The sequence below is a fragment of the Triturus cristatus genome, chromosome 6 (genome assembly GCF_964204655.1).
Source record: "Triturus cristatus chromosome 6, aTriCri1.1, whole genome shotgun sequence".
NCBI lineage: Eukaryota > Metazoa > Chordata > Amphibia > Caudata > Salamandridae > Triturus > Triturus cristatus.
In genome coordinates this window covers 1666362168-1666388601 of record NC_140589.1, presented here as the reverse complement: position 1 = coordinate 1666388601, position 26434 = coordinate 1666362168, and the positions used below count along the sequence as shown (strand labels likewise).

At 46.2% G+C, this 26434-nt stretch overlaps 1 protein-coding gene across 3 annotated transcripts in view; it reads left to right on the top strand.

The window, feature by feature from the left end:
• The window catches only part of UBR2 (ubiquitin protein ligase E3 component n-recognin 2), a 1393714-nt gene that overhangs the window by 597609 nt on the left and 769671 nt on the right, over positions 1–26434 (top strand). For all 3 annotated transcript variants that reach the window (XM_085612829.1, XM_085612828.1, XM_085612830.1), the window contains one exon: positions 25754–25878. In XM_085612829.1, coding sequence (XP_085468955.1) covers positions 25754–25878 — 125 coding nt within the window. The remainder of the gene's footprint in view (positions 1–25753; positions 25879–26434) is intronic.

The following is a 26434-nucleotide window of genomic DNA, read 5'->3' as shown; positions in this document are numbered from 1 at the left end:
AGAGCAGGACTGGGACACCTTTTCGTCCTACGTGGGGGTAATCCGCGCCTGTTCTTAACAAGTAATTCTCCAGCTCGTTGATATACAGGTTAAAAAGAAAGGGAGCCAGGATGCATCCTTGACGAACGCCCCGATTAATTCTGATATCCCCCGTTACTTTCAAGTCTTGGGTGTAACGGACATTGGCTCTTGTATCAGAGTGTAAATCAGCCAATAGATGAATTAAATTCTGCTCAACGCCCATCTTTGACATAGTGTCCCATAATTTACCTCTATCCACACAGTCAAAGGCGGACGATAGGTCCATAAAAGCCATGTGAATGGTTCCCTCCCGGGCCAGGGTGTATTTACCTACAATCAAATATAGGTTCAGACACTGGGTTACTGTTGAATGGCCGGGTCTGAAACCATATTGTATTGGGGAGATAACGTTATTCTCGTTTGCCCATGTTAATAGCCTATTCAAAATTACACCCCCTACCACTTTTGCTACGGCGTTGATTAAAGAAGTCTGCAGTCATTCCCCCATCAGAAAGAGATACGACCAAGGAATTTGAGTTTGGTTTGATGAAATTCACACTCTGCCGCATTTGAAGTGAGACCTTCATTGGCAAGTATAAAACACACTTGTGTAAGAGCTTTATCATGTTCTTTTTGTGTTGCCCCAAAAACCAGTATGTGTAATTGAAAGCATTTGTGACCGGCTGTATTATGCGACGAATTACATCCTGAAAAAGTTCTGCAGCTGATGGTACTCCGAAACATAGCCTTTCGTATCTAAATAAACCAACATGAGTCAAAAAGCTAGGAATCTACCTGCAATTCTCTTCCAGTTTCGAGCTTGTGATACCCTTTGTTTAAATCAAGGCGGGAAAAGATTTTAGCTCATTTCAGCAGTTCTTGGTCTTTGAGGAAGGCAGGCAGTCCTTTGGAGGTTGCTGGGCCTGCAGGCCGAGCCACTTTTTGAAGGGCTGCAAACAGGCCGGTAGGGCTGTGGTAAATTCAGTTGTTGTGTGTAGTCTTCCCTCCTGGAACTGCTCTTCTGCCCTTTTTCTTCTTTAGGTCACCAGGAATCGAAGGGTCAGGTGTGCCCCTAAATACTCAATTTAGGGGTGTTACAGGGGCTGGAAGGTAGTAGCCAATGGGCTACTTACCTTTAGGGTAACTACACCCTTTGTATGTCCACTCCCTCCGGGGAAGGAGCATACCCCAATCCTTATTGGAAACAACCCTCCAAAACAATATGGAGAACTTTCAAAGGAGGGGTATAGTTCAGCTCAGGACACCTTAGAGGTGGTCCTGGCTTAGAAAGGACACACCTCACCTGCTTGCTAATTTTCCTGCCCACCTTGCCACCAAAAGTGGGACTTGGTCAGGGGGGGCAGAGACCCTGGCTAGCATCACAATGGGCAGGAAGCCTTTGAGGCTCACCACCCTTCAATGCTGTTCCTGCTTGGGGTCGGTGTAAAGGACCTTCACCCAGAGTAGGCTTTGTTCTGATGGATACATCTGCCAGTGGATTCCTCACCTTGTGAATATCCCCTGCGCCAGCATTCCACGGAACTTTTCTTTCCCAGCACTCCACGTCGACATGGGCGATGTCACAATGCATCGGCTCCGCTCGCGACTCCGTACGACGTCACCGGAGCCATAAGAAGCCCACGTCGGCGTGATGACGTCAGTTCCCTTTTTTCCGCGCCATCGACGCCCAACGGTTTTTTCCAGTGCTCTCTAGCTACTTTATAGTATATAGCTGTATTACTGTTTAAAATTCGGTATGTCTTCGACGAGGAAGTCGGGCTTTAAGCCCTGTAGGGAATGCGGAGGTCTGATGTCCATGACTGATCCGCATCAAGACTGCTTATGGTGTCTTTCTTCGGACCACGATATGGAGGAATGCGGGTGCTGTAGGAGTATGAATCCTAAGGCACTGAAGGAGAGGAAGACTAAGCTCTTCATGAAGAAGATCGGTGAGGAGAAGAGAGGGAGAAAAAAAGAGAAGTCGAGGCGGGAGTCGTCGACTTCGAGGTCGTCGAAGTCGAAGAAGCATCACAAAAAGAGAAGGCTTTCTTCTCGACGTCGGTCCTCGAAGTCCAGGAAGTCGAGGTCGACTTCGCCCCGTCGGCGTCGGAGCAAGGACTTGTCACCTTCTCCTTCTCCTTCGAAGTCTCCAAGAGGTTCTCCTTCGTCGAAGCGGGCTCCAGCTCAGTCCCCGACGCAGTCGCCGGCTCCGTCTAAGGCGTCGACTCCGGTTCGAGTGGAGTCGGATGTCTCCATGGATGAACAAGAACAGGAAGAGCCTGCTCCGGTGCCTGATGAATCTGCGGCTCCGGTGGAAGATACTGCGGAGCCGACGCCGGAGACTCCACAAAGGGATACAGGGTCTGTTCCTTATCCGCAATTTCCGGCTCCAGGTACCGATTCATCAAATTTTCTAAATGCCATGTATGGTATGTTTAACAGGGCGGCCTTCCCATCCGGAGCACCAACTGGTCCTGTGGGTCCGATGGCGTATACGCTAGGGGTGCCGCAGCATTATGCTCAGGCCCCCTTTTTGCCCTTTATGCCGATGGCGCCTTCGTGGCAGTTTCCGGCGCCGTCTGGGGATCCAACACGACTTCGGATGGACCATCAGACTTCGGAACCTTCTTCGACGCCGCGTCCGACTCCATCGGCGACGCGTCCGGCGCCGCCGACTCCACCTGTGGCGCCGCCGACTCCGTTACCTCTGGCTCCACCGACGCCGCGTACGACGTCGACGACGCCGGCTCCCCGGATTCGATCGAGGAGGGAGGCCCAGAGGGTTTTGGAGGAAGAAAGATATATGGAAGAAGGTGAAGTCGACTCTTCTTCAGATGAGTTTGAGGGGATTGAAGAAGCAAGTGGGTTGGATACCACCCCTGAGTGGGAGCATACGTCAGCTAGATCTTCTCCACCTCAGGAATTGGCGTCCTATCATGTGGTGATAAAGAAAGCCGCAGATCTCTTAGATTTGCATCTGCCCTCTGTGGAGTACAAATCGAACTTACTTACTGAGGTGTTGCATTCTCCGTCATCTACTTCGGAACCTTTGTTGCCTTTCAATGAGGCCATCTTGGAGCCGGTCTTGGAGGTGTGGAAGAAACCTCTTTCATCTCAGGCGGTTTCCAGGCAGGTGGCAAGAAGGTACAGGGTTGCACCAGGGGATCCTGATTTTTTGTCTACACATCCATCCCCGGAGAGCCTAGTTGTGCAGGCTTCTTGTTCAAAACATGCTTCGGGTGCTTTCCCTCAGTCTCCAGCTGATAGGGAGTCAAAGAAAATTGATCAGGCGGCCAAGAAGTCCTTCTCAGGAAGTATGGCGCTGAAATCATCTAATGCCACATGCCTTCTGGGGCGTTATGTTCATGCCTTGATGGACTCTATTAAATCTTTGGCCCCTAAGTTGCCTGAGGGGGATAAGTCGTACTTCTTGGAGGTTGTTGCGGACACTCAGGCAGCTGCCAGACAGGTGATCCAGTCAGGGCTGGATACGGCGGGCTCGGTGGCAAGGATTATGGGGTCGTCTATAGCCACAAGAAGGCAGGCGTGGCTCCGTTCCTCTGGTTTCTCGGCAGATGTTCAGGCCACGTTGGTTGATCTGCCATTCGACAGACAGAAACTGTTTGGGGAGAAAGCAGACTCTGCCCTTCAACGTTTTAAGGACAGCAGATTGACGGCAAAGTCCTTGGGTCTGCAGGCTCCTGCTAGGGGTTCAGCTTTTCGGAAGTTTAGGGGTTTCGGAAGAACATCCTTTCGCTCCTTCCGACCGCCCCAACAGCAGCAACAACAGAATCCCCTCTATAGGTCCTATAGAGGGAAGCAAAGGGGTCGGAGAGGTTCTGGTCGCAACCCCTCTTCTTCCTCCTCCTCTTCTGCTCCCAATGAGGCTTCAGGGAAGCAGCCCTAGATCCCCCATCCCGGATCATGTAAGTCCTGTGTAGGGGGTCGGGTGTCCTACTTTCTAAGGGGTTGGAAATCTATTACAACAGACCTTTGGGTGTTGAACCTCGTAGAGACTGGGTACGCCCTTCCCTTTCGGGAGTTTCCTCCCCCTTACCCTCCTTGCCAAGGTTATTGCTCGGAAGACCATCTGCTTTTCCTACAGAAAGAGGTTCTAGCTTTGCTTCAGAAGGGTGCAATAGAGGTGGTTCCTGAGCAAGAAAGGGGTCAGGGATGCTACTCCCGGTATTTCTTGATTCCCAAAAAGGACGGCAGATTGCGTCCGATTCTGGACCTCAGAATCTTGAACTTTTACCTGAAACAGGAGAAATTCAAGATGCTGACCCTTGCGCAGGTTCTTCAAGCGTTGCAGCAAGGAGACTGGATGGTGTCGCTCGACTTTCAGGACGCGTACTTCCATGTCCCAATCCTGAAGTCGCACAGGAAGTATCTCCGTTTTACGGTTGGGTCGCAACACTACCAGTTTACGGTCCTCCCGTTTGGTCTTACTACCGCACCTCGAGTCTTCACAAAGGTGATGGCAGTGGTGGCTGCTCATCTCAGGAGGTCGGGGATTCCAGTTTTCCCTTACCTGGACGACTGGCTTCTGAAGGCAGAGTCCCCAGAGATGGTGCAGCGTCATCTGCGGGTAACATCTCAGCTGTTATACGACTTGGGTTTCTCGATCAATGTGCCCAAATCTCACCTGGTGTCCTCACAACGCGGCCTGTTCATAGGGGCGGTACTGGACACTACTGTGTGTCGGGCATTCCCTCCTCCTCAAAGGATTCTCGACATTCAGGAAATGGTCCCTTTATTCCACAATGGAGCGGTTGTTCCAGTTCTGAAGGTCCTTCGCCTGCTCGGTCTGTTCGCCTCCTGCATACTGTTGGTCAACCATGCACGCTGGCACATGAGGGCGCTCCAGTGGTGCCTCCGCAGGCAGTGGTATCAGCACAATGGAGATCTCAGGGAGTCGATCATGATCTCTGGAGAAGCTGCAGCGGATCTATCTTGGTGGAGCGTGGAGGGCAATCTGTCCCAAGGAAAGCCCTTCCATCTTCCTCCATCGGTGGCCACAGTGATTACGGATGCATCCACCCTAGGGTGGGGTGCTCATCTGGGGGATCTGGAGATCAAGGGTCTTTGGTCTCCAGAGGAGAGGTTGCTTCACATCAACCTTCTGGAATTGCGGGCGATTCGTTTGGCACTCAAGGCCTTCCTCCCTTCCCTTCGCGGTCGGTCTGTTCAAGTCCTGACGGACAACACTACCGCGATGTGGTATGTCAACAAGCAGGGAGGAGTGGGGTTGCGTTGTCTCTGCAGAGAGGCTCTGCGTCTCTGGTCCTGGGCTCAGGACCATCAGATTTGTCTGGTGGCAAATCATCTGGCTGGGGTGCTGAACGTGCGTGCGGACAGTCTCAGTCGACAGTTCTCCGCCGACCACGAGTGGAGGCTCCATCCGGAGGTGGTTCGTCACGTTTTTCGGACCACCAACCGGAGTCTCCCTATCCTCCATAGGATAACATTGGGCCTCAACACTCTACACATGGCCGCCCTAGTGCCACTGGGGGTGCAACAACAGTGCATTACTGACCCTGGGAGACCCCTGAGTCTAACCCCAGGACCCTAACTTCAAAGACCACTTCAAATTACCTACCTGGAAACCGATAACCTCTTTTTCCTCATAGAATAACATTGACACTTTTTCTCCCAAAAAGTTTCTAAGTGTCGACTTTTGAAAACTGAGAATATTCCTTAAAAATCACCTGATTAACCAAAACACATTTTCTCAACTGTTTTAAGATGTCCTAGTGCTGAATCTAGGTATCCAGCACTGAGTAAGAAAAGTATAGTTAAAGTAACTTACCTGTTAAGTGAATTTCCTCCCATAGAATAATATTGGTGACTCAGTGTTAAAAGCTTCCAAATGTCAACTTTTGAAATACAATATTATTCTTTAAATATTGTACCTCTATCTAAAACGAATTTACTCAACGGTTTTCAGTAAATGTCCCAGTGCTGAATCTAGGATCCAGCCCTGTGTTAGCAAAAGTATCTGAAAAGTAATTAAATGCATTTTTCTTAAAAGGCCCATTCATTCGAATGTACTATACCTGCTAAGTGTGGCAAACTGCTTACTTAAACTGTAACCAAAATCAGTACAAGTTATACTGCAATTTTGAACTGTGTTAATACAAGTAATTTACTACTGCAAAGTATTTATATGCTTACCTGTACCAGGCTTGCTTGGTTCTAGAAATAAAACAACGGTATATTTTTTTTATACAAAAACAATTGGCCTAGAGTTCAGTTCTTGAGTGTGTGAATTCATTTGTTGACTGAGTGTGTACATCAAATGCTTAGCACTGCCCTCTGATACTGTCTTACTGCTCGCCCAAGCTACCACTTTAGAGAGTAAGGTTCTATCTAACTTTAACCTCTGCCAAACCTCTGGACACACTGTACCTCACTTTGGTGCAGTATATATAGAGCCAGTTTCTTACACTTTCCTACAGGCATTATCATTGCAGTTTACAGAAATCTGCCCATGCCATTAGCATACTGAAACTGAGTAAATATGCACTCGATAAAGAGTCTGGCAAGACATGAATAGGTGCTTGACTTTGATACTCGACTTTGCAGTGGCGTCGAAGCAGCCCATGTATACCATTTGGTTTTCGACGGGTATGAACTGGGCATTGGAGACAGTTAATTTTACTTTTCCTCTGGTATAATGTTTATCACACAACACTGACTATGATAAAAGGCATGGCGCACCATTCACTTTCAGTGTGAGCTTGGGACATTGTCCAAATGAATTTCACACTTTTGCTTGTCGACCTAACTTCGATCGGCATTCTTCCTTGAAAGAAGCTAATCCTATATGTGCAGGTCATCCAGTAGTCAACATTGACATTGTACACCTATCATCCTCACCGTCTCTTTATAATGACAGTGATGTACTTTTGGACAAGGAATTTGACAATTGACGTTGTTCAGTTTCTACTTACCTCATCTGATGTGGTTGCTTAGGTTTGTGGGTGCGCATAGAGCATTGCATCAGGAGAATTCTGCCATCCATTTTGTTTCCTCGACGTGACTCACTTGATCTTTCCCTCACTTTTCAAACCATTACACAAATGGTTCTCTTTTCCCGCATCCTATGCATATCTGTCCAATGGTAGGACCATTTACCTTCATGCGGAAAGCAAAATCGAAAACACCACTTCTCTTTCTTGGGAAACATTACTTGTGTTTCGACTTACTTTTCACACTCAGCGCGGATTCATTTTGGGGCGATCCGGCCTACATGTTAGCTGCTTGTCCGTCAGCTCTTTCTTCCGCTCTGGTAGCCATGAGCACGTGCCCCAAGCTGAGTGTCTCTTTCGGCGAGAAAACCATCTATTACTCTGAGACATATGTCCTCTTTATCATTGAACTCGTTGCTGAGATCTCGGACATGACTACCACATGTTACAGGTCACCTGGCAAGGTGTAATGTCACCGTAGCGGCACAGTTCTTTTTGTTTGGAGTTGGGGTTTTTTCTTTCTGGGGTGGGTATTTGTTGGGAGGGTGGTTACGGGTACTGATAACTATGACACCAAACATATTGCTACAGCTTATTTACCTATACTCAGACCATTTTCCTCACTGTGTGATGATTGCGCAACTGATAGTATGCTAGAAACTGTGATGTATATTGCAAAAGGTGTGCAGTGCTCAAGACTGTACATATCTTGTCATAAAAAAGTAATACAAAATGTATACTTGAATGTATAAATATACTTGTGATATCTGTAGTACTCAATAAAGTTTGTGTTAAAAAAGAGAAATCATTGAACGCGTTGAATTTGCAATGCTTGATGAGCAAATCAAGTCTTTATACAAACTCACCCATCATTTCACCAGCTATTTGCCTTTCGTGACTGAAAATGGACCTTTCATAGTCGGCATTCGGCTTTGGAATGAACTTGGTGTTTAACACCTTTTTGATTTGACGGTACGTCAGTTCATCACCTTGTGGTATCTCCTTAATCACTTTTTTACTCCTTCCTTCACCTGCTAGATTCTTTAGATATTCAATGAACTTTTTGTCATTTTATTCTTCCAGCGTATCAATGAAATCATCAAAGGTTTCGACTCAGGCAGTCCGTCTGTCACCAATATTTTGTTTTTTTGCTGTTATCGAAGGGAGGCGGTGGTTTCAAGAAGGCAGCTCCATATTTTGCGCTGTTTTCAGCAGCCATTGAGAAATTTCATGATTCCGACCACAGCTCATAGCCTTTCAGTCCATCCAACATGATTCGCCAGCCTTGTAAGCACGACCTCCATGCCTCTGCTTGGCTTGTGGCACCTGGTGCTAAGGTTGGATGGTTCTCTTTATTGAGGTTCTAGTAAGCTGAGTATTCTCTATTTCTGGTTATCGCCACCTCTAATGTTTCTCTGCGTTTACCTGCTTCTGCTCATTTTAGATGTCAAAAGTGCCCTAATGTTTTATATTGACAGAATTAAAAGTTTTAGAAAAACAAAACAATTGTTTATTGCCATCGCACCTCCTCACATGGGAAAGGCAATTTTAAATTCAGGCATTTCAAGATGGATAGTTAACCCTTGCAACTAGCTGTTGCCGTTCGTTGCATTTTCGGTAACTGGTTGTCACTGCCTTTAGCGTTTCTTGGTGTCAGAAATGCCTCTGCGCTTTCTTGCATTCGGCTATCAAAGCCTTTAACTCTTTTCTGTATCTGGTTGTCGCTGCCTTTAGTGTTTTTTACTGTATAACATATGGCTCTGTGTTGTATTGTAAAAGACACACTATTGATGGACGGAATGCAGAACCAATCAAAACTTTCACCCCCAGTCAAGAGATCTGGGTTTACTCCATCATTCTTTTGCTCACTATGCCACCCCAGTTTAGATATGGCCATATGCAAATCCGTCTTGGTCCTATGCCTCATGGGAACAGTCCAGCCCGAACTGCCAAGCCAGGTCCTCCCTGGACCGGAAACAAGCATCCTAGGACCGGTTTCGGGGTTTTACCCCTCTTCAGCCAGATTAGCTTGAGTCCAGTGGCAAGGGGAGCCCGGGACCCACGTCTTGGCATACCCCACGAACTTAGGGCGAGAAAGCAAAAGACACACAATTGATGGCCGGAATGGAGAACCAATGAAAACATTCGCCCCCAGTCAAGAGATCTGGGTTAAATACATCATTCTTTTGGTCACCATGCCACCCCAGTTTAGACATGGCCATATGCAAATCTGTCTTGGTTCTGTGCCCCATGGGAACAGTCCAGCCCGAACTGCCAAGCCAGGTCCTCCCTGGACCGGAAACAAGCATCCTAGGACCGGTTTCGGGGTTTCACCCCTCTTCAGCCAGATTAGCTTGAATCCAGTGGCAAGGGGAGCTCGGGACCCACGTCTGGGCATACCCCGCGAACTTAGGGCGAGAAAGCAAAAGACACACAATTGATGGCCGGAATGCAGAACCAATGAAAACATTCGCCCCCAGTCAAGAGATCTGGGTTAAATACATCATTCTTTTGGTCACCATGCCACCCCAGTTTAGACATGGCCATATGCAAATCTGTCTTGGTCCTGTGCCCCATGGCAACAGTCCAGCCCGAACTGCCAAGCCAGGTCCTCCCTGGACCGGAAACAAGCATACTAGGACCGGTTTTGGGGTTTCACCCCTCTTCAGCCAGATTAGCTTGAATCCAGTGCACAGTGAGCCTGGGACCCACGTCTGGGCATACCCGGCGCACTTAGGGCGAGAAAGCAAAAGACACACAATTGATGGACGGAATGCAGAACCAATCAAAACATTCACCCCCAGTCAAGAGATATGGGTTAAATCCATCATTCTTTTGCTCACCATGCCACCCCAGTTTAGACCTGGCCATGCACTTGCATCACTGTTCTCGGTGTCTGGCAGGAACCAAAAGGGTCCAGGCATCTCTTAACTCACAAGGCACTACAGGGTTAACTACCCATCAGCACCCCCAAAAAGCCAACTCAGACTCAAGCAGTAACACATCCACGATTTTACCAGTTATGACTCTGCAAACATCTGACAAATTGCTCTTACTGGTTCTGTAGCCGCATTGTATTTTGACTATCTTCAAGGCAAATGTAATAAGCTTATTATAGAAAGATTATATAATGACGACATGACATACTCGCCTCTAGTAGTAGCATACGGTGGCCTGAGATCTTTGCCTGGGTACTGGTCCAGGGGGGCGAGGCACCCAGGAAACTTTCTATTTCTTCCAATTATATAACGTACACCACTTGCCCCACTCGTGTTATCATCACATCACAGATTCACCCTGGTGGCCAAATACGCTGCTGCATTGGCTTCTTTGTTTCTTCTAATGTTCTACATTAGTTGCAGTTTGTTTCCATTTAGTCGGGAAAGGTTTGAGGGGCAGAGTATTCAACAAGCGTGGGTTGTAGCTACATATTTCTCACACAAATCTTATAACTAGAATCCCCTCACCAATACTTGGGGTTCAACGGAAACTTGCCTGTAATGGATAGGGATGCACACATGTAAGTTTGTGACCTGGAATGTTAGGGGAATGCCTTCTGTCACTTAAAGATACAAGGTACACGCCTAACTAAATCGTAGGATAGTTCACGTGGCCATGGTACAGGAATCTCCGGTTCCAGGCACCTGTGCTGTAGCTACACATGCTTTGCTTAAGTCCACCGATATTGGGCTCGGATGATTACACGTTGTTTTTGTTCCAATTAGTATTTTTCGAGTCACTAGGTTGTGTGACTCCTCTTCTTGGCAATACTATGCATGGTCATCAACGCCATCTTCAGATTGTTTTTTCTGCCGACCGATTCCGATGTGATTTATTGGACTCTGGTTCGAGACTCCTTAAGGCTCCCTGAAGTCCTTTAGTAGGTCTAAAACCCCTCAATGGTATTGTCTCAATTGCATAGTTTACTTGTCTCTGAGCGATCACCCTTCTGCGTTTCTGTCTGAAGTGTCACTCTAAGTATCCCTATACCGATCAAGACTCCGTTTGCAACCCATGCCTCTCGTCAGATCGTCGAGAGGAAAGGTTTTTAGGCTCTTCTCTGAAAGTTCAGCCTGCAGTAAGGGGCCTCCACCTCCTCGACCTCTGGGTCTACAGCCCCTCGATCATTGTTCTCTGCACCGAAACAAAAACATACATTTTTGGATCCAACCACAGCTCCAACTAAATTCAAGCTTCCTCCTCCGAAATGCTTTGCTTTCAGACGAAACCTCCACTGTAGCCGATCCTCGATCTATTGCAGGAACAGCTCGATCCGAAGCAAAACATGCTCCAGATTCAGTCTGGAACTAAGAAAATAGTGCTTCAGCCAGCAAAACCTCACACTTCTAAAAAAAAATATATATATATTTTATCTTTCCAAGAGGCTTTGGGCATTCCTCCACAGCCTCCAAAGTAGTAGTAGAAGAATGATGCTGCCAGTAGCCCATTACACATCCCTATTCCACCTTCTCCTAACCCACAAACACCACCCCCACCATCTATTTCACCACCTCACTCACCAAAATTATCTGAGGCAGGGGATATGTCTCCTGACTCACCCATTGTAGAGGATGATGAGTATATAACACAAAACATACACCCTGGGGATGCTTGGGATGACTATGATGTTGAAGCACAAGGGGATACAGACCCTGAACTCTAACCCCCACGACTATCACCACCTGATAATGCTCATGCATATCGGGATTTAATTTCGAAGGGCAGCAGCATTCCATCAGGTCCTCTTATTTAAAGATACAATAGAGGAGTATTTTCTTTTTGAGACCTTATTTAATGCTCAGAGAGGTGCACAATATCCACCACTCCTTAACGGCATGATAATCTCTCAGTGGAAATTTGTAACGACCCTGTCAAAGCTAGAGTTATAACACCACGCATTGACAAGAAATCCAAGGCTGCACAATCAGATCCTATGTATAATAGAGTTCCGTTAACCCCAGACTTTCTGGTAGTCTCTAGTGCAAGAATGAGAGAAATACTCCCAAACATCTGGAGATGCACCACCCGCAGAGAAAGAATCTCAACTAATAGATGCTTCTGGGAAATGTGTAGCTGCACAAGCAGCTAATCATTGGTGCATAGCCAACTGCCAGGCTCTATTAGTTGTTGCTAGAGGTATAAATACTAGTATCCTTTTACGTAGGCATCCATGGTTCCGTGTTTCAGGATTTAAACCTGAGATAAAACAAGCAAATTTAAACGTATCTTTTGATAAGGAACATCTTTTCGGCCCTCAAGTGGACACAACCCGTGAGAAAATGAAAAAAGACACGGAAGTCGCAAAATCAATGGGGGCTCTACAAACAAGCACATACCATGGTTTCTTTCATAGGCCCAATTATTAGGAAGATGCAAAATCTACCACCTCAGATTGCACTGGATCAACATACAAAAACCAGGGACAAACCTCCACTCCAAAAACATTTTACAGTGGTTCCTACAGGGGAAACTATTTTAAAAGAAGAGGTCGCAGGCACAATACCCGTACCTCAAACAACAATACCAAGCAATGTCTTCCTTACTATTGCCTCAGACCACTTAACATCTGTTGGGTGTTGTCTTCAAAACTTTCTCCCTATTTGGAAATCAATTACAACAGATTAGTGGGTGGTGGTGGTGTATATTATCCAACATGGTTACTGTCTGGAGCTCATAACATCTCCTCCAAATATCCCAACTCACAAACACAAACTCTCCGTTCAACATCAAAATCTCCTACAACAAGAAATAACAGCTCTACTACAAAAAAGACAATAGAAACAGTCCAAGGCCCTTTTCAGGGAACAGGAGTATACTTGCTTTACTTCCCTATTAAAAAGAAATGGGTCGCTACTATCCATTCTCGATCTCAGACCACTAAATCATTACATCATATCAGAACACTTCCATATGGTCACACTTCAGGAGATCATTCCTTTGCTACAGAAAGGAGATTTCATGCCTGCCTTCTGCTTAAAGGACGCCTACTTCCACTTACCTATTCATCCCACACACAGACAATAGCTGTGGTTTAAATTCCAAGGAATCCCTCATCAATTCAAGGGTCTTCCCTTTGGAATTACCACCACACCAAGGGTATTCCGAAAGTGTCTAGCAGACGTGGCAGCACATCCACAAAGACAAAACATACATGTCTTTCCATATTTAGACTACTAGTTAATAAAAGCAAACCACCTCAGCCTTTGCAAACAAAATACTCAACATACCCTTACCTTACTACATCAACTAGAGTTAACCATCAACCTAAAGACGTCAGATTTACAACCAGCTACCATACAGTCATACTTCTGAGCCATGCTCAACAAACACTCATTATAGGCATACCCAAATACTGACAGAATACCCTGCATAGTAACATTAATTCAACAGTTTCAAACAGGTAGTCAAATCCCAGCCAGACCATTTCTGCGAGTTCTAGGCATGATGGCACCTTGCATTCCAATAGTTCCACATGCGAGACTACACATGAGACCTCTCCAAGAATATGTCTCACCAATGGACACAGAACAGTCACTGGGTCAACTTCACAATCTAGTGTTGGTAGACAGCCGCACACATCACTCTCTGCAATGATGGAATCCACAGAATTTATCCAAGGGATAGCCATTTCAAGACCCAGTTTCACAAATAATTCTCGCAACAGATGCTTCCCTGACTGGTTGGGGTGCACATCTACAAAACCTCACTATTCAGGGGGTGTGGGACTCCAAACACAGGAATCTCCATATAAATCACCTAGAGCTGCAAGCTGTTCACCTAGTAGTAAAAGCCTTCCTACCAACACAAAGTTGTTCTAATTTGAACAGGCAATATGACAACTATGTCTTCTAAGTCTTCTATAGAAAAACGGGGTGGGGGGCGCACTCTCGCCAATTGTCTGTTCGCACAGAAAATATTGAGATTAGGCATATATCACAACATTCCCCTACTAGCAGAACATGTCTCTGGGACAAGCAATCAAATTACAGGCTTTCTAAGCTGGACGCAGCTACAAGTCCAGGAATAGGAGCTCCATCCCACGGTCCTTCTACCATACTTTCAAAAATGGGTGTTCCTACTAATAGATCTATTTGTAACAGAACAAAGTACAAAATGCCCAGACTTCGCAAGCAGGCATTGCTCTATGGATGAACTGGTCAGGAATATTTGCATAAACGTTTCCTCCTCTCCCACTACTTCCATTAGTGGTCAGGAAACTCGGACAAACCTCTCTTACAATGATACTTATTGCTCCAACATGGGCTCCCCAATCATGGGTTTCAACACTGTTAGAGCAATCCCTAGTTCCACACGAGAAGCTTCTCCTCAGCCTGGACCTTCTCTCACAAAACCCAGGAACACTAAGACATCCTAATCCCAAGGAAATTAATCTTTCAATTTGGCTCCTTAAATCTTAGAATTTGTGTACTTAAACTTACCACAAGAATGTATCGACATTCTTAAAGAAACTCGCAAACCTACCACAAGACAATGTTTTGCAGCTAAATAGAAAAGATTTATTATATTCTGTCAGAAACAAAACATTAACCCTCTTAATACAAAAGTGCAGACAATTATTGCTTATTTATTGCATTTACAGACCACAGGGTTAGCATACACTTCTATACGCTTGTGACTATTGCAGACTATTTGCAAAATAGGCTGCACTTGTCATCATTTAAAATCCATGTTATTAAAGCCTTAATGGAAGGACTTGCGAGAATCATTCCCCCCAGGCTTCCTCCTGCACCAGCATGGAACCTGAACATTTATTAACACAACTCATGGGTCCTCCTTTTGAACCACTCCACTCTTGTCAATTGCAATACTTATCATGGAAACTCACCTTTTTAATTGCTATCGCTACACTTAGAAGAGTCAGAGAAATTCAGGCATTAACCATTGGAACCTTTCTTCCAACTACATAGGGACAAGGTAGTACTCGGAACAAAGTCTTAGTTCCTCCCAATGGTAGGTTCCAGTTTTCATATTAATCAATCTATTGACTTACCTGTTTTTTCCCCGCAACCAGATTCTGTTGCTAAAAGGACATTATACACTTTAGATGTCAAAAGGGCCCTAATGTATTACATTGACAGAACTAAACGTTTTAGAAAAACAAAACAATTGTTTATTGCTTCCTCGCAAGGGAAGGCAATTTCAAAATCAGTCACTTCAAGATAGATAGTTAAATGCATCCAAACTTGCTATGCTAAAGCTTAAAGGTTTTCATGTGTTCCTTCTAAACCTCCCTCCATTAGGAGCTCCCATGGCCTTTTTAGGGAGCATTCTTAGTGCAGATATATGCAAAGCAGCAACAATGTCCACGCCACACACATTCACAAAATATTATTGTGTGGATGTATTTGCACGCCAACAAGCCAATGTTTGTCAAGCGGTCCTAAAAACTCTTTCCAACAACTGCAACCCCCACAGGTTAACCACTGCCTAGAGAGAGGAACTGCTTTACAGTCTTCTCAAAGCATATGTATCTACAGCACACATGCCTCAAACGGATTATGTTACCCTGTAAGCATCTGTTCTTGGCATGTAGTGCTGTAGATTCACATGCGCCATTCCCCCTCTCCAAAAAACCCAGTGTAGTTTGCAGTTTACATACTTTATATACTTACATCATACTACTGCTTGGACATCACATTGTTGATATATATTATTCTTACATTCTCACTTACCTATAGCGAAACAATCTGAAGATGGCGTTGACCATGTGCAGTAGTACCAAGGGAGGAGTCGCACAACCTCGTAACTTCTTGGAACAAAAACCGCTTGTAATCATCCGAGCCCGACACTAGATGGCGGACTCAAGCAAAGCATATGAATCTACAGCACTACATGCCAAGAACAGATGTTTACAGGGTAAGTAGCATAATCCTTATAATATAAAGAAGGACAGAAACTGCAATTAAACTGTTAGGGATGAATAGATGAATATTCGTCCTATGCTAGAGGAACCCTGATATAGATTACACCAGGAGTGTTGGTGGAGGGTGGGCTGAATAGTCAATTGCTGGTATTGGGTAGTATTTACACCTCAGAACAGGTTAACCAGCCTTTTACTCCTCCCTTTCTCCATTTCTAATATCATGGCCTGACTTTCCTTGTTCCCATGGCTGACTTCTTTAGTATATTGGACGTACACCTAGCCCATCAAATGCTCACATGCTTGTGAATTACTCATACTACTCACCCATCCACAATGTTCATGTCTGCTTCGATCGGTTCATGGTACGCACCAACCTCCAGACAAACATCAACATGACCAAATACCTGAGCCTTACTTTATCTGATCGTAACCTGTTAATGATCCAGATTAACTGTGGTTGAAATATCATACCCATCTCGACATGGAGCTTCAGTGCAACACACTTGAGGACCCAGTCTTCCATGACTCACTTAGGGAGTTTATCAAGTCATACTTTCAGGAGAATGCGGATGCAAATCTCTTACATATCATTATTTGGGAGGCCTTTAAGGGAACTCTCAGAGGACCCTACATTCAGACCACAAAGAGGATGAGGAAACATATCAACCAGAGGCCCGATGCTTTGGAGTAGTAATATCTGTCTGTTGGAAACTGACTCAGTCTGTGACGCTACAATCCTCGCCCCATTACAAGCCTCAAGAGAAGAACATGCGACCCTCGTTGAACAGCAATGCTGCATAGATTTTAAAGCATACTCTGCTCAACAGCATGCCGAAGGCAACAAATCCAGATGCCTACTAGCCCGATTAGTCAACCCAGACAAGACTCGAATTACTGATGCAAACGGGGCTCTAAATCAATTCCAAGAATCTATTAATGCCACCTTTTTCACTAATGTAAAATGTTAGACATGGGGTCTCTAGTTGGCAGTGGTTTGCACCCAGTCCAAGTAGGGACCCACACTGTAGTCGGGGTAAGTGAGCCACACAGCTAAGATAACCCCTGCTCACCCCCTTGGTAGCTTGGCATGAGTAGTCAGGCTTATCTCAGAAGCAATGTGTAAAGCATTTGGACATATAGACACAGTAACACAGTGAAAACATTACAAACTGAGTCCACACCAGTTTAGAAAAATATCCAATATTTATCTGAATAAAACGACCAAAACAACAAAAATACAACATACACCAGTAAAGATATAACTTTTCAAAGGTTAAGCAAATGTAGCCCATTGGAATCTATGGATGCATCACTTTAGCACATAGTACCTGGGATGCGTCAAAATTCAAAGACTAAAACAATGGCAGGGTAGGTGAAGCGCTGGAAAAACAAAGCGATGCATCGGTTTTTTACTCCCAGGAGAGGTGATGCGTCGGTTTCTTACTGTTCAAAGGGGAGGTGATGCGTTGGTTCCTTACTGGAAAGGGAGGTGATAAATCGATTTCCGGACACATGGCCTCGGTTCCTTACTGCTGGGCATCGTCAATGAAGAGACAACGTCGAAGTACGACGCTTTGTAAATCCAGACACACTGTGTCATTGCAGTGACTAAGCAGGCGCTGCATCGATTTCACACCCGCGAAGCAGGTGATGCATTGATTCTCCAGCCGCAAAGCTGGGGCTGCATCGGAGTCTGAGCAGGTGCCACGGTCGTTGATGACACGGTGCTCGCAACTCTGGCTGCGGTGAATTTTCAGCCGCACAGAAGGTACTGTCGATTCTTCAGCCGCACAGGGAGATGCATCGATTTTTCAACAACACGGAAATGCTGCATCAAGAAAACAGGCCCTGAGAGTCGTTGCCAGCATTTTCTCACCAGTGTGCACTTCCAAGAGCCCAGGAACAGGATTGGGTACCACTTGGCTAGTCGGGGCTCTCAGCAGAAAAGCCCAGGCACTGGTACGTGAAGTCTTTGGTGGCCCTGAGACTTCTTAACAGGAGGCAAGTACGCACAAGCCTTGGATTCAGTCAAAGTCCAGTACTTTCACTCCCAGGACAGGAGCAGCAAGAAGCAGGCCAGGACCAAAAACAGGCAGAGTGTCAGTCCCTCCTACAGCATCCAACTCTTCTTCTTGGCAGAACGTCCTTTAGTCCAGAAGTGTTCTGAATTGAGAGTGTCAGAAGTTCAATACTTATATTTCTCTCTTCCTTTGAAGTAGTCAAAAGCAAAGAGTTTGCAGTGCGTGAGACCCTGCCTTTCCCTGACCTGGCTCCAGACACACTACAGGGGGTGGGGGGGGGAGTGGAGACAGTTTTGTGTGAGGACAGGCACAGCCCTATTCAGGTGACAGTGACAACTCCTCCCACCATCTAGCTCAGGAAGGCCCACCAGCCTGGTGATGGCCCATCAGGATATGCAAGGCACACCGTAGCTCCCGTTGTGTGACTGTCTTGAGTGAATGCACAAGATCCCAAATGTCATCCTAACCCAGAAGTGGATTCTACAGACAGGCCGAGGCACAGATTGGTTAAGCAAGAAAATGCCCACTTTCTAAATGTGGCATTTTTAAAAAACAACTTCACCAAAAGATGCACTTTTAAATTGTGAGTTCAGAGACTCCAAACTCCAAATCAGCTCTCAATGAGAAATTACACTTAAAAGATAGTTCAAGGCAATCCCTATGTTACCCTATGGGAGAGATAGTCCTTGCAGTAGTGAAAAGCTAAATCAGCAGTATTTCGCTATAAGGACATTTAAAACACCCAGTACATGGCCTACCTTTTAAATACACTGCACCCTGCCCATTGGGCTGCCTTGGGCCTACCTTAGGGGTGACATACATGTTGTAAAAAGGAAGTTTTGGGCCTGGCAAGTGGGTGCACTTGCCAGGTCAAAATGGCAGTTCACAACTTCAGACACTGCAGTGGCAGGTCTGAGACATGTTTGCAGGGCTACTCATGTTGGTGGCCCACTCAGTGTGCAGGCCCACTAGTAGCATTTGATTTACAGGCCCTGGGCACACCTGGTGCACTTTACTAGGAACTTAATAGTAAATCAAATATGCCAATCATGGATAAACCAATCATCAATACAATTTACACAGGAAGCATGTGCACTTTAGCGCTGGTCAGCAGTGGTACCGTACCCATAGTCTTAAAACCATCAAAAACTAAATGCAGCACGCAGTCAAAAACAGGAGGTCAGATGCAAATAGACAGAGGAAATGATGCCAAAAAGATGCCAGGTCTAGCATAGAACATTATATAGCGGTACTGGTCCGCTATCGGCTATTGATACATATCGGGAGACCCTCTCCTTTCCCACACTCCAACATGCAGTTATCATGAACTTGGGGCACCCAATCACTCTTCAAGAGGTTACAATGACTCTGTGTATCGTGGGCAGGTCCCCGGTGCAGATTGCATATATCTAGAATTCTACTCTATACTGTCTGAGCAACTGGCTCACAGATTGTTTGAGCTTTACAATAAGGCTTACACACAACTGCTCCTTCTACCCACCACTCGAGAGGCATTGGTTACAGCCCTTCTAAAACCTGATGGACTCCCTGACCATCTTTCATCATATCACTCTCATTCTATCCTTAATGTAGAATATAAAATCCTGTGTAAAATCCTGGACAACAGATTACTACCGCACATGCGTCCTAATTCATATAGAATTGTTTTATCCCAGGCAGAAGCAGGAGACAAAACATCTGCAGATTCTTTAGAATTGCTGTGACAACCCTTTTGAAATGGCCTAATTCAACTGTACTGGTAATTGACATTGAGAAAGCCTTTGACTTGCTCAGCTAGCGATTCTTATACAAAGTACAAGATTGTTTTGGCTGAGGTGCAGCCATTCCTAATTTAATTAAACTCCTTTACACCTCCTCTATGGCTAGAGTTCACACATGACTCATTATTTCAAAGCAATATCAGGTACATCGCGGCGCTAGACAGGGTCTCCTACTACCAAGGATGGGGCAGATAGCTGTTGCTAAAAAGGTGATACTACCTCGTTTGTTGTACTGTTACGTAACTTTACCTTATATCCTACTCGAATATCATGTCAGAGCGATAGACCGCTTACTACAAGAATTAATCTGGAATGAGAACCATGCCAGAGCGGCTCTTGCTACTCTGAAACAGGCAGATCATGGAGGGCTCGGAGTCCCAGATTTCCAGCTTTATTACCTCTTGGCAAAAGTACAGTAGCTTTTCTTGCTGGCCGATGGGTTTTAATTGATCTGAACTGGGTGATTCAAAACGAGACAACAAAGTGACTAATAGCTCTATGGGTCTTGCATCCTCCAGGCCGCGAAATTCTCAACCTTGTCTACTTAAAGTGACTGCATATTGCCAGTGACGGATTCTCCACTGAACCCCCACTAATAAACCCTATACATTTGACATCCCACTCGCTTTATTTGCTACCCCACCAATAAAGGGTAGAGCAACAACCACCCCCTGGGAACATGCAGATCTTGTCATAGTGAGGTATCTCTTTTGAGAATGGAATATTACTCCCCATCGAATATTTACATGAAGGTTTCGATTTTCCTCCTGGTACTTTTCTGACACACAGGATGCTTCTGGCCCAGTTACAGTCTCTCTGGAACATAACGACTTCCGAGCCTCAGCCACATAACTACAAACGCGGGTGTACATTAATTATATGGCTATATAGATCACAGCTAGCACTACACGTCTCCACTAACCAAACTCAAACTTCCCTGGGAGAGAGATTTGGACCAATTATTAACTTACAAGAGCTGGGACAAACTATCCTAAAATGGTTACTTGGAACACCAGTCTACAGCAAATCCAATTCTATCAATTTAACAGAGAATATTTATTTATACACTCAATAAACCATACCCCTGCTATGACTTCAAACTCTACTTGTTGTGGAGGAACTCCAGCATACTTCTTCCACATGATGTGGAATGCCCTGTCATCTCCCATTTCTGGCTCATGATTCAGACTACCAATGATACCATCACAGGTAGAAACTACTATACTACGCCTGTAACCTGCCTTCTACGACTTGTGCCTCACCCCAAGAGATAAGCTGGCATTAAACTTGCAGACCTATAATTGATTTTAGGAAAACACGCCATCACTGTACACCGCAAATCCTCTGCAATGGGAAGCATCTGTTAAACTCTACATAGCTAATTAAAGCGCAGCCCTACCTAGAAAAGTGGCATAAGGCTGCTGTAAATTCCTGATAGCCAGAGAATGTCAAGAACTATGTGCAGATTTGCAGAGAATAGGCAGAATGACTCCAGGCCCCCCTGAGATATACTGCCACAATCCTTGGACTTGTACACAACCATTATTCCCTTTATACCCTACCTTGGTCGAGCCAGGAATGCCATTGGGTGACTCCCACTACTCTCGATCTCCATTTATGAGAATCAACAGCACCATACCCCTCCCTTTTTCCAAAAGATACCCATCTTCACAGAGATTACTGCTAACTTAATCTGCTTACCCTCATCGCTTTGATTGTACTCGCACCTTTGTCATGGGGAAAAGCTTTGATGTTTATTAATGTTGTTGATACATATGTGATGCTGGAGAGGCAACTCACTTGAATAACATTGATGCTCATTGCTATAATTCTACCAATTACTTCTTTCTGTCTACTACCCCTCCTGGAGTATAGGCCATCAATCAGGACTCTCCAGCCATTTCTGCACTGGGCTTTTCTTTCTGTCTGATTCCATGTGTAGCCCATCTCCTTGCAGTCCACCTCAGAGCCAGGTGTTTCTTGGCCTTCCTCTTTTCCTTTTCCCCTGAGAGTTCCAGGTCAGGGCTTGTCTGGTGGTGTTTGATGCAGGCTTGTGGAGGGTGTGACCTATCCAGCCCCAGCATCTTTCGGGATTTCTTCATGAGCAGGGAGTTGGAATGTCTCTTCCATAGGACTTTGTTGCTGATGGTGTTTGGCCAGCGGATTTGGAGGATTTTCCTCTGACAGATGTTGATGAAGGTCTAGATTTTGTTGGTTTTGGTCACTGTTGCCCTCCAAGTTTCTGCTCCATACAGAAGGACTGATTTTATGTTGGTGTTAAAAAACCTGATCTTGGTTTGCAGCGTTAGGTCCCTGGAGCTCCGGACCTTCTTTAGCTGAATGAAGGCAGCCCTTGGTTTGCCAATTCTTGCCTTGATATCAGCGTCTGTGCCACCCTGCTTGTCTATAACACTGCCCAGGTAGGTGAAGGCCTCAACCTTGTCCAGTGCATATCCTGCAAGACTGAATGCAGTTGCGCTGGTCGTGTTAGCCTTCAGAATCTTTGTTTTCCCCCTTTTGATGTTGAGGCCTAGTTGTGCTGATGTGACTGTCACGGCAATGCCGTAGAGCTGCCCCCAAGGTGTCCATTGGATCCCATTTCTCCTCCTTGCTGTGGGTGTCTTCATGATCAGGTCTGTGGCCAGCAGGAAAACCAAGGGTGCAAGCAAACAACCATGGTGAACTGCAGTCCTCACTTGGAAGGCTGGTGTGAGTTGTCCTCAATGGACTGTCTTGCATGTCTTCTAATCTAATAGTTCCTGATGAGTCTTAAGAGTTTATCTGGCACACCGTAGTGGGGGAGGCGTTTCCTAAGGGTGTTTTAACACTGTTAAATGCCTTCTCATAATCTATTAAATTAACATAGCCGGAGGAGGAGGAGCCAAGATGGCGACCGGGACGGCAGCGTAGATTCCCGGCTCCGTGAACCTCCGCATCCCGCACGGATATCCTGCACGAGATCCTCAGTCTGCGCTATGAGATCGTGTTTGTGAATGAGAGTGGCAACCGATCGTGTGACTCCGAGGTTTCTGGCTGCTGTACCGCCGGAGAAATCTGCAGTTGAACTTTGCGGCCCGTGCAGCCCCGGAGCCGGGACCTCGAGTGGACGCCTTGGCCGGGTGGCAGTTCAACAACAGCGGCCTGTGGTGACTGGGTGGAGTCGGTCCACCGGAGCGGTGCTACCCTCGGCCTGCATTTCGCCGTGGTCGCTCCCACTGCTGAGCGTAGCGGACCGAGGGCATGCCCGGGGGTGCAATTCTCAGATTCTTCGGTGCTTGCCCTTGCCTTTGACGGTGAGCTGCCCGGACGCCGCCCCTGGCTCGCCCTGATCCTTGCGGGCTGCTCCCGGATTTTCGCGGGAGCTGGTCCGTGGTGGGGACGATTGTTGCCCGTGTCCACGCAACGGCTGAATTTGTGCCTGCCCCCGGACCCCTGTCTCCAGCGACGTGGACCTCGAGGCGCTTGCCCCTGGGTCCCGGCCCCAATACGAGTCGGGCCTTCCCGGCGGCCATCTTGTTGCGATGCAGCCTATCATCCTCTCCACTGGGTCGCAGCAGGATTGGGAGTGTGTGACTTTTGGGAGTGTGGCGGAGCGATCGCAGAGAGCTGTGCTGGGGTACGGCGACCTCCTAGAGGCCCTTGGTGCCCTTCATTTCTCCTTGGCTCGTGGCGTCGGGGTCTTGGGGAGTAAGCTCGATGGTGTGGCATCAGCGTTGGGACAGTGGCGGCATGCTGGTCCGCAGGTACACAGGGACTTCCCACACTGCACACGGGAGGATAATGTCGCGGCCACCCCTGCGATTAGTGCGCAGCCGGACACTCCGGACAGTATGCTATCGTGTGATCGGCTAACTGAGGGTTTGATCTGTTCCGGAGGTATTGGACCTGAGTGGAAGGTGGTGGCCTCGTCCCGTGCACGGCCTCTGGCGACCCAGGGACAATTCCAGCAACATTTGTCTACTTTGGCTGATTCAGCCTTCCGGGACCTTGTGTGCAGTGCAGATCCTGGGGCAGCACTGGGAAAGACGTCCCTCCATGATGCGGACTGTGTTGGTACTCAGAGACTTCCACCCCACCTGTGTGCGTCGCTTCCCGGTTGTTTTTGGACACTCCTTTACCTCGGAACATCGGACATGGTGCTGGGTCGAGGGGTAGGCATGGGCAGAATTGCAAAGAGTGGTCAAGGATGAGGCTGATCCTTCGGGGGTGGTCATCTAGTAGACGGGCGGACTCGTGGTTGCGTACTCTCAGGACATAGCTATTAGCATATTTGGTGCATAATGCTCCCCATCCCCCTTTTTGATATGGTCGATTTGGTGCTGCTTATTGTTTGCTGTGGGGAGACCTCACCGTGCGGGAGGGAGAAGCCGGGGGTATGTTTTGTGGGCCCTCCTCCAGTTTATTATACTTTCTCCACCCCCCCGTCTGGTGGGGTTCTTTCTTACTCCTTTTTCCCTATTTCTTCTATATTTCGGGTCTAGTTCCAGGGCGACAGGCACACTGCTGGGGGGGGGGGGGGGGGGGGGGGGGCCATACTCATTTGCAGAGGTGCAGGGTGGGGGGTTGGGGGAGGGGACTCTTTAGTCTTTATCTCTTTTTCCATGGCCTCCTTTTTCTTCTCCGCTTCTTCTTGTTTTTTCTTTTCTGGGATCAGCGCGGTACACCTCCTTTGTTGTGAATCGTCGCCTCTTCATGTGTGCCACAGTTTCCGGGGTGTTCTCTGGGCGTTAGGTACGGGGGCCTGCAGGCGCAACGGTTTTCGATATTCTTCCCCATCCGGAATTCCCTGTGTCTGCGCCATTGATCCAATAGATTGCTGTTTATTGCTTACGTCTATTATTCTGCCTGCCCCTTGTCGCTGTTGGGAAATTGTTTGGCACCTGATCCTACTGTCTTGTTCCATTATAAAATGAAAAACCCTTTTTCTCCTGGTGTCCTACCTGCGCGGCTCACTGGCCGGACTATATTAGCATGAAGATTCTGCTCTCCGAGGTGCCGCCTGTGTTTACATTTGATCTTATTGCTCTGATTGCTTAGCGGCCGGCCCCGGGGGGTTGTAGGCCCATACTTGTTAATGATTGAAATGTCAATAAAGGTTTTTCAAAAAAAAAAAAAAACATAGCCGGAGGAGTGTCATTCCATCAACTGCTCAATGATGATGCGCAGTGTTGCAGTCTGGTGTGTGCAGGATCTATCTTTGCGGAAGCTGGCCTGCTGGTCTCTCTACTAAGGTTCGACTTGCTCCTTCATTCTGTTCAGGATGACTCTGTTGAACACTTTGTCTGAGGTTGATAGAAGAGTTATCCCTCTGTAGTTTGCACAGTTTCTCAGGTCACCTTTCTTGGGGTTCTTGATTAGATATCCTACCTTTCAGTCAGATGGCACCCTTTCCTCTTCCCAGATCCTTCCAACCATGGTGTAGAGCATGTCTACTGATGTTTCAATGTCTGCCTTTAGTGCATCTGGAGGAATGTTGTTTGGTCCTGCTGCCTTCTCATTTCTTAGATGATTGCTGGATTGCCACATTTTTTATTTGGTTGGTCTGCTGCTATCGATTGGCAAGTCGTTGTCAGCTGGCTGTATGTCTGGTGGAGACTGCAGCACAGACTGTTTCAGCAGCTCCTCAAAGTGCTCTACCCATCTTCCTTTTTGGCTTTCATTATCCCATGATTGTCTGCCCAGCTTTGTGTTTAACAAATCTTTCTGGCTTGCTGTATTTGCCAGAGAGTTTCTTGTTATGTTGTAGAGTTCTTTCAAGTTTCCAATTCTGACAATACTGGTTTGTAACTTTTTAGCTTGCATATAGATGTGAGTACATCTGCAAAGTATATCTTCCAGTTGCCATGATGTTACCTTAGGTTTTACTACTAATACAATTAAAACACTAAGATGCCTTAATTGTCCTTCTTCAGATGTCACCAGCAACTGTTATTTTAATGATTTGTGACTAACATGCAGTGCCCTTTTTTCCAATGAAAAAATGCAATGAAGATTTTTTTAAAGAGATTTCATGGTGTTATATATATACATGAACAGAAAAGTTTTTTTCCTTTACATTTTCATCTCTAATTTTAGGTGAACGATACAGTCCAGGAGTAGGACATGTGAATGCTAAAGATGAGATCAGAAGAGAAATTATTCATCTTTTAAGTATAAAACCAATGGCCCACAGTGAATTGGTGAAAGCACTTCCCGAAGATGTAAGTCTTTCCTTTACGGAAATCCATGGTTCTTTGAATTTGTTGCTATGCTAAGGATCAACTTTCTAGTGTTTTTAAAGATGCTTCTGTGTTCGGTAGAGATACCATTGGTTTAAGTTGTTGCACACTAGCACCATCCCATCTGTTATGAGTAGTTCTTAATGTTCTGCAGCTTAATTTAATTTCTAGCCTGATTCTGTTGGAACGCTAGTAATATTATTTGTGTGTGTTCGATGGTGCTCTTTGATACTTTAAAATGCCTCAATAACTAGCTCCAAACAAACTTCAGTATTTTTTAGTGCATTTTGCACACACAGGTCGAAATTTATTATACTGTTTTTCTTCATCCACAAAATATTCATGAATGGAGACTGGGCTAATCTTTGCTCTTCTTACACTCCGTCAAAGAATTTTACGGCTTATCTTTTGTGGTATTTGCATGATTTTGTCTTAACACCAGCAAGCTGGTTTGCGCAAAGATAGATCCTGCACAGATCATATTTCAACACTGCACATCATCATTGAGCAGTCGATAAAATGGAACTCATCCCTCTAT